General features: G+C 41.6%; 1 protein-coding gene across 3 annotated transcripts in view; it reads right to left on the bottom strand.

The window, feature by feature from the left end:
* The window catches only part of ntng1a (netrin g1a), a 132,236-nt gene that overhangs the window by 25,363 nt on the left and 92,531 nt on the right, over window positions 1-14,342 (bottom strand). For all 3 annotated transcript variants that reach the window (XM_080865753.1, XM_080865752.1, XM_080865751.1), the window contains exon 4: window positions 10,422-10,594. In XM_080865753.1, coding sequence (XP_080721879.1) covers window positions 10,422-10,594 — 173 coding nt within the window. The remainder of the gene's footprint in view (window positions 1-10,421; window positions 10,595-14,342) is intronic.

The following is a 14,342-nucleotide window of genomic DNA, read 5'->3' as shown; positions in this document are numbered from 1 at the left end:
TGACAGACCTTCCTTTTTATCGAGCCACGAAGCTAAACAAAAGAAGAAAACACTAAGCGCTAATTTTCTTTAAATGATATCTTTAACAAATGTACTGTGTGGATTGGTTAGTAAAGCAAAGTCTTACTACTGCAGTTGGTAAAACATCACACAGGATTCATTTTAATGCTTTTTGCAAAAGAACCATTTTTTAAGACGGGTGTTTATATCTGCCCAAATCTGCCCAAGTACAGTAATTGTAAGAAAGAGTGAGCTTTATTCCACGGTGGCACCATCAGTTCCTGAGGGATTTGGTCTTGCTGCTGAAACACATAAATCTCACAAAAGGAGGAAGATCGATCAGGCAACCTAAATATGTGTGTGCGCGTGTGTGTGTTTGTTCACATTCCTATGATCAGCTCCCTCAAGTTGGCACTCATTATAGAAAAACCACACAAGGAAAAAATTAACATGCTATGTGTAAGTCCAATGAAATAATACTTGATATTGTCACTGCCGGCTCCAGATATCACAGCGCTTCTCATCATGCTAATGTGGAACGTGGGAGAGGCAAGGTGTTCTGCGTGAGTGGGATGCTGAGGGTTGGGGGTGGATCTTCTCTTCCAGCTGGGGGTGGGGAATGAATCCTGCTGGAGAAATCCACTGCATGTTCGCGCCTTTCACTGCTTTGATCAAAGGGGATCCATAAACTCCGAGGCTGGCTTTAGCTAAATCTGAACAAGTGCCTCTTAATCCTTCTCTGATAAGCCAATCTATTCATTCATTCATTCAGAGAGCAGAATGAACAAATCGGGACTTAATTAATCTGAACGTTAGGCGTCGTTGGATGAAAATAACATTCTCTGAGTGCAAGGAAGTTGCAAAAGTTTAAAAGAAAAGAAGAAAAACTATATCATTTCCTCCTTAATACGGCCATTAAAATGTCTAGACACTCGCACCAAAGACTTTCAATTAGCAGTGTCAGTCAAACACATCACACGATGAAAAACCTGCACGCCGGCCCCTCGATAAACCAAAGCATACATGTGTGCCGTGCAACAGTGTGATCGTCATAAAAAGGTAATAGCTACAGGTGACTGGTAGGATATGTTATTATGGCTGCCATAACAGCTATCATCAAACTCAATGACTGAACTTTTACAAGGCTGTCACAGTGCAGCAGAGCCATGCTCCCCTCATAACTTCACTGCTTACATCCCCGTGCTGACACTGGTCACAACCTTCAAAAGCCTTTCTCTTTCCTGTCCCACCAGCTTGTCTTTCACTGGTGATGTTCATCGTTTCTTCCATCTGCATTCGATGAAGACAGAATACACCTATACATGCATGAGTGCATATACTGTAAGGAGATATGAAAGCAATTTGAAATGGATTTGAAGGCAGTGTGAGTAGTGACGCACAAGTACAAAGCTGGTCTTATTTTAAATCTTAAGGAAATTCATATTTGTTTGTGCGACTTCACAGACTACCCGCTTCCTATTGTTCTACTTCCCCATGCTGTCTGCAACAGCTCATTCACTGCTGAACATGTAGCAGCTAAGGATGTATGCTTTTATTTTTAAAAGTGGTTTAGTAATATCCTAAAACAGGTCAGCACTGCAGCCTATCCCAGCTCGTATGTTGTTTCTCTCCAAGTTAAAACTGAGATTAAAACATCTCTTTTTCCAAGCGTGACCTGACCAAGAGAGCAGAAAATATTTTTTTACAGATACAGACACAAACAATATAAGGAGACAAATACAAAACTCACAGCTGCCAGAACTTCCTTCCTGTTAAAAGGGAGTTTTTCCTTCCCACATTCACCATGTGCTTGCTCATAGAGGGTCGTGTTACTGTTGGGGCTTTAACTTAGAATAGAAAATTTGGCGCTATATAAATAAAAATGAATTGAACTGATTTGGAGTATAAATGAGTGTTTAGGTGTTAGTTTAGCTACTGAGAAGAAAATATTGATCACTAAACATATTAACTCAGTTTCTCTTAACTTTCTTTTCACACATGCACAGCTTTGTTTTAATCTAACCACATATATGGATATGTGAGCTTCATGTTAGTTACTTTTAAAAAGTCAGGTCAACAAGCAGTCTTACTAGGTTGGACCTACAGCATGCAGAGTGCACCCAGCCCCATTAGGGTAGACAGAAGGTGACTACTGCACATTTCTCTCATGTGTCTTTGTGAGTTGCTTAGCTCACCGAAAGGGACGGATGTACTGAAGAAATTGCTCAATTATGCATTTTTGCAAATGAGATCGCTCCTTCTCTCCCACTTTGTGCCTATGTGTGATGGGTGGGGGCAGCTGTCTTTCTCACCGTGCAGCACACTTGCACACAGAGAAGCCGTGCTCTTAGCGACATCGGTAGAGTGAACTAAATGTTCAAAAGTGCGATTACACTTCGCTAAAGCTGACGTGCAAGAAGTGCTTTACACATATGGTAAAAGTCACATGTGCACCATGGATCTCTCCATCACTGCTGTGGGTGCGTCTGAATGAAGTGCTGAGGAGCATTAACTGAAAAGTGAGTTACATCAGAATAACAGACTGCTGCCACTTTAACAGACTGATGAAGTCAGGAATGTTACCTACAGATGACCCTGAAACCCTGAAAGTATTTTTTAAACAGAGCAAGGTATTTTCAACATAGAAGTTCTAAACATGCCAATTTCCTTTAGAGATCATAAATCATATCATAAAATTCGCACACAATAACAGAATAATAAAAACAATTGACCAGGTTCGATGTTATTAGCCTACTGAAAACAGATCTTTTTGTAGACCGATAGCACAAACCAGTGCTGTGAAAACATGTGTTTTAACTTTGTAATGCTTGAAGCTGGTAAAACTGAGGGTTATCTTCCCATTTACATACAGTACAAAAACTTAAGCAGGGGTTTGAGCTGACACTGTCACTGAGAAAGCATTATGCCAATAACTAAAGTTGGGAATTGTAGTCTCAAAGAAGACAGTCACTGGGACCCTGCACGGGAATGAACTGCGAGGTTGCAGACCAAGAAAAACTTCACCTCTGCAGAAAAGTTGCCTTCAAGCCAGACTCAAGCAAGCTAATGACAACCTGCAGACAGATTATGCATACTGAGATGAAACCGTTTGGAGAAAGAAGGGAGAGGCATACAACCCAAAGAACATACCCACAGTGAAGCATGGTGGTGGGAGTATTTTGCTGTGGGGATGCTTCAGTATATCTGGAACTGGGAATCATCAAGACCGAAGAAATTACAAAAAAGAATATGTGAAGATTTTGAAAGGAAACCTCAAGCACTCAACAGCAAAATGGTTCTGTCTCATCACTTCCAATGCGACAGCGACCCAAAACATAGATCGGTCCTGGCAAAGTACTACCTTCAGAAGACCAAAGCAAACATTATTGACTGGCCTCCCAAAACCCTGACTTGAATCACAATGAAAATCTTTGGGGTGAACTGTAGGCCAAGATCCAAGCCAGAAGACCATCAAATCTGAGGGAGATTAAGAGATTTGCCAGAGAAGAAAGGGCTGAGGTTGCTCAGGAGACGTGTGTGAGACTTACCGAAGTCTGCAACAATGACTGCAGGCTGCTATCCAGCAAACAGGATACACAGTTTACTATTAACATCAGGGAGGCTAATAATTCTATCCATCTGTATTCCATGTGTGAAAAGAAGTTATCAGGTTTATGTGTTTCTTTCAAAAAAAATTCGAAAAACTTGTATTTTTGACTTCTCAAGTTTATCTTAGATGCATGTACTTTCTCACTGTTTCCCAATATTGTACATACTCTGTATCATACGTTCTCTAAATCAAGAGATCCAGTCTGTAAAGTGACAACAAAATGTGAAGAGTTTTGAAGAAGATGATGCTTCATGAGCATAGAACCATATCACCCCATGAGAGCACTTCGCTCTCACATGCACTAAAGCATATAGTTAGGGCTGGATCAGGTGACCCTGAATCCTCCCTTAGTTATGCTGCAATAGGTGTAGGCTGCTGGGCGATTGCCATGATGCATTGAGTTTTTCCTTTTCAGTCACCTTTCTCACTCACTATGTGTTAATAGACCTCTGCACTGAATCACACGCTCTCTTCCACAGCATGTGTTTATCCTGTCTTCCTTCTCAAACCCCAGCCAGTCTTGGCAGATGGCCCCGTCCCTTCCTGATCCTGGTTCTGCCGGAGGTTTCTTCCTGTTTAAAGAGAGTTTTTCCTTCCCACTGTTGCCAAAGTGCTTCCTCATAGGGGGGTCATGTGATTGTTGGGTTTTTCTCTGTATGTATTATTGTAGGCTCTACCTTACAATATAAAGCGCTCTGAGGCAACTGTTGTTGTGATTTGGCGCTGTATCATTTTTTTTATTGAACCGAATTGAAATTGAATGAATGGATCTTTGCATACTGACATCATACACATGCAGTACTTGAACTAACTCATTTCTTTAGCACACAAACTGCACAGAGAAACATGGGTTCTCTAAATCAAGTCATCCATTTGAAGTGCATACACAGATTCTGGGTTTAATATAACACAGAGGATATATTTTTACAATCTGAATTCAACTTTTCAGAGGCCACCAGTTTTCTGCCCCCTCCACCGCCAGCTTCTATTTCCCTCAGTGTCCTCAGCCCTACAGTGAAATGAACTGCCATGGTTAATTCTCCAACTGATCTCTCTCCTTCTGTCTCCACAGAGGAAGGAAGCAAGAATGAGTGAGGATGAGAGAAGCATGGGTGGGGTGGCTGGGTGGGTGGGTGTGTGTGAGGGGCTGAGGGGGTGAGAGACGCAGATGAAAAGAGCGAGAAAGACAGAGCCACCCCAGAAGGCTGAGTTAGCTGTGACAGAGAGCGATGCCCACTTCCCCTCCTTCTATCCTTGCCATTCCTTTTTTCATCACTTTCTAAATCCCGCTCTTCTTCTGCGCTCTCAACACAGAGCCATTGTAAGACGACATATCAACGACCCCCCAACCCCACCACCCACACACACACTGCACCCCTCCCCACACCCAGACTCCACACCCTCTCTGAATGATGATTCATCGAGCTCCTTATCGCATCAGACTACTTGATGGGCATAGTAAAAAGAAATTAAATCTTAATTAAATTTTCATCTTTGACAAATTTGTCTCTGCAGAGCTGCCATATGCTCGCTGGGTTTGGGGGAAAACATTGAGAGGGAAGGAGACTTTTGGAATTGGTGTTGAATGGGCTTGAAAATTACAAAACAGCACAAGGTGCATTTTTCTGTCAGCCTTGAGCATTTTCTTTTCTATTCAGGAGGGATAACCTTGCATTCCTATAGATTTTTCACAGCGTTATTACATTATGGATTTTTCTTCCTCCAAAGTATAATAACGCACTTTATACTCGGACTGTTTTTCATCACTTGCAGGGCAAAGGGAGCATGTGTGCGTGAGTGTGTCCTTGTGTAGTTATGAATGTGTGTATGTTTGTGTGCATGCAGGTCTGGATGATCACCTGTGTGTGTGTGAGTGTCACCTTTTTTAATAATGTGCTGTCAATCTGGGCTCTGGGAATGGGCATTTCACTAACCCTCCCTAAGTCTCATAACGTGGATCCTCTGGGAGGTAGAATAAGTCATCAGTGGCCGGCGGCCGGGAGCCCTCGAGCGCCGCAAAGAAAGGCAGAAATCACAGCGGATGCAATAAGGAGACAGGGTGGAATAAAAGTTGGGCTTTCATATTAATGCCACGGCACTCAAAGTTATAGCCCTGCTGCTCATCACTCTTTCTGGAAATGATGTAAGGGAGTAGTAGTGGCTGCTCTGGAGCCTGTGTTCACGAGGGGCAGTTGATACTCACTGTTTTTGTGCTAATTGTTTTGTTAAATACACTCACAGATCCATCGCCTATTTACACACTGAAGTCTGCTAACAGCAGAAAGTCTAAAGGTGAGACGCAGTACCCGGATCATCTCCCAGCCCCTCATTTCAATGACACTAAACTGCTGTATGAACAGAGTACTTCCCATATTGTGTGTGTACCCCAGGAAGAACACATATTCCTGCCTTTCAGTTTAGGAACAAAATAAACAGCGAGCAGTAAAAGTCTGGGGGGAAAGAGGCCATGAAATGATAATATATTCCATATTTCTCAAGCTCATAGACTGCTGTATTTCTCCTTCTTGGCAAGGGAAGTTTTACTGTAAATTCCAATATTACAAACAGTTGCCTTCATGCAGTTGTATACTTCTTTCCCTGAGGTTTGCTCAGGGCTGCAAGTGAGATTCAACAAACTTTCTTAAACTCACATTTTTAAAATCAATTAATTATGATTAATGTGATGAAGGTGATGATGATCATTTGGCTGCTGGGGGGCAGCGGGAGCAAGCTGAGAACAAAGCATTTTCATTTCATCACCTTACACAGCAAGGAGAGCTTTCAAATGAAGTCATGACTCTGGCCACCTGGTGAACCCAGGACTAATTTTCACTCCTCATTGTTATTTTGTTCCCTTGTCTGCACTGTGGTTTGTTACCAACTGCCGAGGTTTGATGTCAGTTCACTAGTTGAACTCTCTCTGCTTGGTTCATCCACAAAACTGCATTTGAAAAGCAAAACAAAAAGTATTCAAAAGTGTAAAACAAAGAATTCCTTGTTGTCCTTGCATTAAGTCAGATATAAAACATGGGTCCACACCAGCAAATGTTCTTCAGGCTCTGTGAGAAGAAGATGTGATGTGACGTCATGCCAACGCATTAGACAAAAGGAGGTTGGCCCACTTACTTCAGCTCGAGCAGGAGTAATTGCCTCTGTTCTACATTAGCATCGCAGCTGCAGCTTAACAACATTATTTATTAACTGTAATCTGTGTCGTTTATTAGTGGAAAGCTCGAGCCCACTTCAAAATATAACAATATGAGATTATGCAGTCTGGATGCACAATTTCCCCATTGGCGACATTTGTTAGCATTCTACTTTTTAATTGTGACATTCCTTTGTGTTTCCGAAAACACCTCGGGATCAAAAGTAGAGAAGCCTTCTGCTAAATGCGCATTTCAAAATCGCAGAGAGCCGCCCCAACCTTCGTCCCCCTGATCAACGCCTCCAGCGCTTCCGGTGGATAGCGAGGTTTTCCCAACCCGTTTGAGAGTCACAGTCTCTCCAGCGTATCCTCAGTCTGCTCAAAACATCTCACCTTTGAGACGCCCAGGAGGCATCCCTAGCGAGACGCATTAAAAGTAGCCAGTGGCTACCCCATTGGCTACTTTTAATGCAGAGCAGCAGCGGCTTTACTCTGAGCTCCCCATGAATGACTAAGCTCCTCATCCAATCTCCAAAAATTCCTACCTTACAATGGTGAAGAGGTCTGTATGCCTGAGTGATCCCAGGAGCTGTGCTGTCAGGTCCAACTGGGCCCTACAGTCCTGGTTAAAGGGCCAAACTAATGCGGTCCTACTGACCACTATGAACTCCTTGCATCTTTTGAGCAGGACTGAACAACACAATGCAGCCAAGATGTAATTTTTCAAAAGCATGAAAAAGTAAAGGAGCACACGTGTGTGTTGGTTTGTATTTAGCCTAACGTTACATAACTTTGTAAGCAGCCTGTTCTATTGCAACTTCTCGAAATTCCTGTTTAGTAGAAATAAAAGTTTATAACTAATAAAGTTGTAATGCAGTTTAGAATTTTAAGCAAAATAATCATGTGGTTGCTGAACCTCCCACAGATTTATATAATCAAGAAAAATTAATTTTGCCTGAAGGATGGAAAGAAGTATGAAAAAGGGCACACACTGTTAACGGGAAAACTACAGGCCCGTAAGTCTGACATCTACAGAGGCGATGCAAAACCTCATCAGTACCTTTATTGTTGACAATGCGCCACGTAGAATTTCATCAGCGAGCAGGTGCATTTAGTTTCTTAGGTACACCTGTTTACCTGACAGTAAATCTCTAATTAGCCAATCACATGGTAGCAATTGAGTGCAAGCAGACATGGTCAAATATCAAACTGAGCGTTGGGAATATTGAAGAAAGGTGATTTAAGTGTCTCTGAAAGTGACAGGTTTTTTACTTACCGCCCTGGGCTGGTTGCTAGTTTAGTTTCGTTCTTAAATTAAAGCAAAAAAAGTGATAGAAAACGAGTTTACACAAGAGCTACTAAACTAATCCAAGTGTCAAAGGGCTGTCACCTGTGGACAGGTTAAGAAAGGTTCACAGATACCAGATGATACCACAGTTAAACCTGTGATCCTCTTTTGGAACAACATAGAAGATTTAACATCCTTTAAATAAATTCCACTAATATTGTCCAGTAGTACTTAATAATATGGCCCACGACTAAGAGTGCTGTAATTACATGAAATTTCAATGTATTTTATTGGAAATTACATTGTAATTAATTTACGCGTGGATAGTTAAAGGTAGGCACACTAGAATAAGGAGATAATAAGAAATAATTGCACTGTTAATATTTTATTAGTAATTTTAGGTAGTGCATGAGTAGTTTTAAGTACTGGAACTTCAAGTTTTTTGGGGGGGTTGTTTTTTTGTTTTGTTTTGTTTTTGTTTTTGTTTTTTACTTTTTGTAAAAAAGTAGGAGACACAAATTACTCTATAAGTAATTTTAAGTGCTGCATAATTTGTTTGGAGTGACTTAACTTTGCTTAAACTTCCAGGTATTTTACAGGAAAGCAGACAATACTTCCCTCAACACTGCTTTTCAAAGTTATGCTTGGACAGTGATGATAAAAGACAACAAAGTTGACTCCATCATTTAAAGATCACACAGTCCTGCAAAGTCTGTTTGTTGTTGCTTTCTTTTTCTTGTAAGTTAGTAAGGGAAAACGGCCCTTATCACATTTATGTGGTAAAATACAAGTTAAATAATAGAGCACCATCATGCATAATGAATATTATATAAAGATGTATACATATTCAAAAAACATACTTGTTAAGTGTTGAGTGTGCTTGCAATATAAGCTGGAGAAATACTGTTTGTTTCTCTGCAAAATTACCAAGAAACTACACAGTACTTCAATTTACTTAAGCAGTAGTTAAACAGTATTATTTGTGTCTCCTGTGAAGCTGGCAGAATTATTGGAACAAGTCTGCCAGAGATCAGTAATATCTTCCCCACTCGCTGTCTGAGGAGGGTGCACAGTATCCTGCGGGACCAACATCACCCTGCGCGCCACCTTTTCCATCTGCTGCCCTCAGGGAGAAGGTACAGGTCTATACAGGCCAGAACATCCAGACTGGCCAACAGCCTGTATCCACAGGCTGTGAGGCTCCTGAACTCTCTGCCCCCCTCTCACGGACAATAACCATATCCAACTTCTTAATAGCAATGAACTGGTCTGCATTGGTGCATCATATCTTTATTCTCTTCCCCCTCCTGCCCCCCCCCCCCCCCTCTTTCTTAAATAGATAACTATCATATCTGATATCATATCTCACAGTACAATAATATTGAATGGGTTGCATTGTTGTATTTTGTCATGTTTCTCAGGTCTTTGTCTGAATTTCTACGAACATTATTGCTAAGGATTGTCTTATTGCATTGGAGTCACACTGGGTTAAATATGTACACTTGGGTTTTAAGGGGTATTTATTATTTTCTTCTTTTTTTTGGGTTGTATGGAAGCCCCAAACGCAATTTCATTGTTCTTGACAATGACAATAAATAAATAAATACTTAAATACTTAAATACTCCTTTCCTGTAAAATACCTAAAGTTACACACTACTTATATTTACCTACAGTATAATTATTTCTTTGTTTCCTGTAAAAACCTGACTTATTATTCCCTTGTTCTAATGTACCTAGCTTTAAATATCTGTAGGTAACTAAAATTACATTGTAATTTCAAGTGTTAATTACAGGGGACTTACACTAGTTTGCTAAAGTGCTACCCACGTTTCTCTAAAAAAAGGGAGAAAAATGATTCTTTTTTTGCACAGGCTGCATCAGCGTATAACGAGCTTCCAGAGGACGTAGTGCAGGTTCTTTCACTTCACTCTAATTAGAGTGGTCGAGAAAAGGACATTTTCTAGAATACAGAGCTGTAGAAGAGAGAACAACATCCTATTTACACTGTGGTCTTTTAACTAGACTGCACTCTGGTCTGGAAACATTTGCTTCAACATAACATCACTAATCATACACACATCTTTTTTGCATGCTGTTAATTGCTTCACTTTGCTTTGAAACGCCACAGCTCAGCATCTCTGAATGCAACGACCGTCTGAACTCTCTAAAAGGACACACAGGATACTGATAATTAGGACTGGACTTTTATCACTTGTCGCTGTAGATGCATTTTTTTAAAAAACAAATTCAACAAATTTTCCATTATTTTGTTGAGATCTATAAGACCTCCTGAAAGTCCTACACTGCCATGTCATCCATCTTTTTAATTAGCCAACACGTCAGAGGTGTGCTTGTGTTCGAGTGTGCGTGTACTCACAGATATTTGCGGTGCCCTTGGGTATGGGCAGGTATGAGCCAGCACTCCACGCTCGCCCCTGGTAGTTCCTCTTACAGCGGCCGCAGTCGGGCCCAGTGGTGTTGTGTTCACACTCACAGCTCAACTTCTCTTTGTCATACACGCAGCTGTTGGCGTGAAGATTGCACTTGCACCTGTCAAAGCAGAGGAGGGGCAGGGTTGAAAGAGGACAGGCACGTCAACATGAGTGAATTTTCCGGTGCTGAATAGAGAACAGACGGCTTTTATTTTGTTGGACAATGCTGCTGAAGGGCAGCGTGTCCTTGAATAGCAGTAGCACTGGAACACAGGCAGAGCTGCTAAAACAGTCGCCTTCTCAACTTCAAGAACTGCTAGTTCAAAGAAGGCAGGCGACTGCACGAATGAATCCGGCATCATTATTTCCTCCGCTTTTTTTCTCCCCCTCTCCACTCGGGAAGGTAGCTCGGTTTTAATTGTCCCACTGGAGGATGCGTAATTGTTGTAAGGTCACAGCTGATGGACACGAGAAGATCGAGAGGGAGAGGGGGACAAAGAGGTGCAGGGAGGGCCGAGGAAAACAAGCTAAGTTAAATTGCGAAACAAGCACTTGGAGATTGAAGACGTCGAAAGGCTCACAGCTCCGAAAGATGACGAATACCGAGGAGTTAGCCAGAGGGCGGCGTGGAGCAACAGTATGACTACCTTCTCCATGACAAATTAATATGAGATGAGATCTCAGAAGCACATTTTCAGTTTGGAAAGAGGGACTCCCTCAAGGTGCACTAAATCCTCACTCACATCCTGCTCACTAGAACATCCATTTAACAATAAACTCAGCAGATTCATTTTCTGCTGTGGCTAGATGAGTATTGGGGGGGGGGTATCTGTTAATTTAATTTATGAGCTGCAGACAACAACATGACTGAATGTTTCCACATTTCTCAGAGATGAACTGTGAAAATTTGGTGACAATGCATTCTAACATAGTCTGATTTAAACATGAAGTAGGAGTAGGAGAATATTCCCTGCCCACAAGTAGATTAAAGGATTAAAAAAAAATCTTTTATACTCAATGGCTGTCTACATTTCTACTTTCAGGTTCCGCCAGTGTTATGTCGGTTGTTTTGTTATTTTGTCCATTTTCTTTATAGAATCACTACTTTTATTTTGACAGCTAATGCTGAAAAAGGTGGCGCGACACACTCCCCAAAATCATCACCGTCAAGCATAACCGTGTTGTTTTTAAAGAGTACCTGCCATAATCCCGAGCCACTGCCTGCACTGGCTGAAACAGGCATGACTCACCATAGATTAATGGTGTTGTATTTGTTTAGTTTGAGAGAGGAGGAAAAATGCTGAGAGTCAGGTAAAATGCCACTGTTCAAGCCTGTCTCAATCATTTTAAAGTGCAGTTTCATTCAGCATACTGGGAGTGCCTTACAAATGTCTTTTCTTTCTTCTTAAATCAAAGGAAATGTACACAAAAAGAAAGAAAATTTGTGTTTGGTCGATTATTCCTTTGTTGTAAGAACGCTTCTTGGTAATCAATCTTTTACTGTTGGAAAGCCTATTTATTGCTGTGAATGACCACAGCAGACCCGGTGACATCAACATGCTTTGCAGCATTCTTTATTAGCACACACGGTTGCTGTTCACAATGCACACAGTGCTGCAGCTCTCCCGCTGCTCAACATTACCACAACAACCCCAACCACAGGAGACAGTACAATATTTAAGTCGACGGGGCGTGATTGCAGATGCCGTACAGGTGCGTCCGCCTTCCCTGCACGGTACCGCAGGCCCTGCCCGACACAATTGCCCTTTACATGTTATCACATTTGTAAGGAAAATGCATTTGTGGGTTGAGCAACAGAGTTGAGTCGATGAGTTGTACCCATGAAAAACTTGCAAAATCTTCTCTGTCAATGCCAAACAACTTATTCTGATGTAGATGCTTGTTTGGTGTCATTTATTGGATGTCTGGATGATTGAAAGCTGATGAAACAGAGTGGCAGTTTAACAGCTTACTCATTTAATAAAGAGGGGCCTCAGTAACATGTGGAAGAACCACTAAATGCCCACAACAGCCTGGCGCCTCCTCTGCATGCTGGTCACACATTGCTGTGCGGTGGCCAGTGTTGGGAAGGTTACTTTTAAAATGTATTCCATTACAGATTACAGAATATATGCCCCAAAATGTATTCTGTAACGTATTCCGTTACGTTACTCAATGACAGTAACGTATTCTGAATACTTTGGATTACTTAATATATTATCATGCTTTTTACAACAACGTGAATGTACTATTGCTGTGATTTATTACTATTACTGAAGGTCCGCGACTCCGAACTGTAGTAAAGGGACCTCTGACTAATACGGCGGGGTCCCTGTCGGCTCGTAGTCGAAAAATAGCTTTACTTTGTTGTGTGGGTCAACTTTTCTTGCGAGAGACAGAGAGAGGCGTTGAAAGGCTGCTCCAACGGAACTTATTGTTTTCGGAGGAAAACACGAACACGGTGTACAGTCGAGTCTTAATAGCTTACTTACAACTGGGCTCGTCAGGCACTCTTCTTGGCTGCAGTGGTTATTATTATATTTACATGCTTCCAGCTCCCGTTTTTCCTCGATGACAACTCGTACCTTTCCACTCCCCTTTTTCTCCCTCCTCGCGCTCACAGACCCATAACGTGTATGGCAGTCCATTCTCCCTGCAACACGGACTACACTGCCCATGATGCTACATTCTTTAGAGCTATGCTTGTAGCATTCTGCCTGTTAGCTTAGCACAACAACAACAACAACAACGAAAAGGCGCTCTCTCACCCAGGAAACACAGTTGCAGAGAGAGAGAGAGAGAGAGTCACCCTGTAACCATGGCAACCGTAACGCTGCCGCCTGGAACAACAGAACGTAGCTGTCAAACAAAACCCAAACAGTCCTGACCCGTGACAATCCGGTTGTTCAGTCTGACGTCACTAGCTGTGTCTGGGTCTAAACTCCGCTGCCGGTCCATATATCAAACGATCACTATGGCATTACTGAGAGTTGAAAAACTGTCTAAAGTCTTTCATCTTTAATAAAATTATCAGCGTTCTGCTCTACCAGGTGTAACAATTGAGTTTAACATCCAGGCATCCATGAAAACGGAATTTATGACATTAAACGGAGTTAGAAGTTAGCAGGGAGTTAGCTCGCTAGCTTCTATCTAAATACAATATAGCATGTCCTGACTGCAGGGTTTTGGAAACAAATTAAAACGTACAGCTCTGCTATCACTTCCAGCATAAATGAAGACAGAAAACTAAACAGCAGTGACGTTTGTAGGGTTACTGAAGTTGGGCTAGCTGGTATATAATGATGTGCTACGTGACCGCTAGCGACACAGCTATGTTAGCATAATATAAACAAGCTAACTTTTTTTCCACTCGATAAAAGTTAACGTGAGTGTTCTCGGTGGTCAGAAACAAATGTAATCGCATGGCAGGATGCTGTAAAAGGACCAAACTTCAGCTAGGAGAACAACTGAGATAATCCATCCACAATACGAGGTTAGTCATTCATATACTGCTGCATGGGCTGGGCTGTAGTTACATCCTAAGGTTTTAAAAACTGAGCTTAAATAAATGATTAGCGGTAATAAAAGCCGAGGAGGTCAACAGGGATCACTGACTGTTTTAGGAGCTTTTTGAGATCAAATAGAAGAAAAATACATAACATTAAACATGTTAACAACACAAAAGCCATATTAAACGCAGACTACTTTAGACCCGGAAGTAGGATTCGTCGCGTCATCACTGAACAACCGGATATGAAACAGGAAAGTACCGCAGTGTAATCCATTTATTTCAACAAAGTAACTGTATTCTGAAGACCACCTTTTTAAATGGTAACTGTAACGGAATACAGTTATTCATATTTTGT

This window comes from Rhamphochromis sp. 'chilingali' (assembly GCF_963969265.1).
Source record: "Rhamphochromis sp. 'chilingali' genome assembly, chromosome: 18".
Classification (NCBI taxonomy): domain Eukaryota; kingdom Metazoa; phylum Chordata; class Actinopteri; order Cichliformes; family Cichlidae; genus Rhamphochromis; species Rhamphochromis sp. 'chilingali'.
This window is presented reverse-complemented; position numbering and strand designations above follow the sequence as displayed.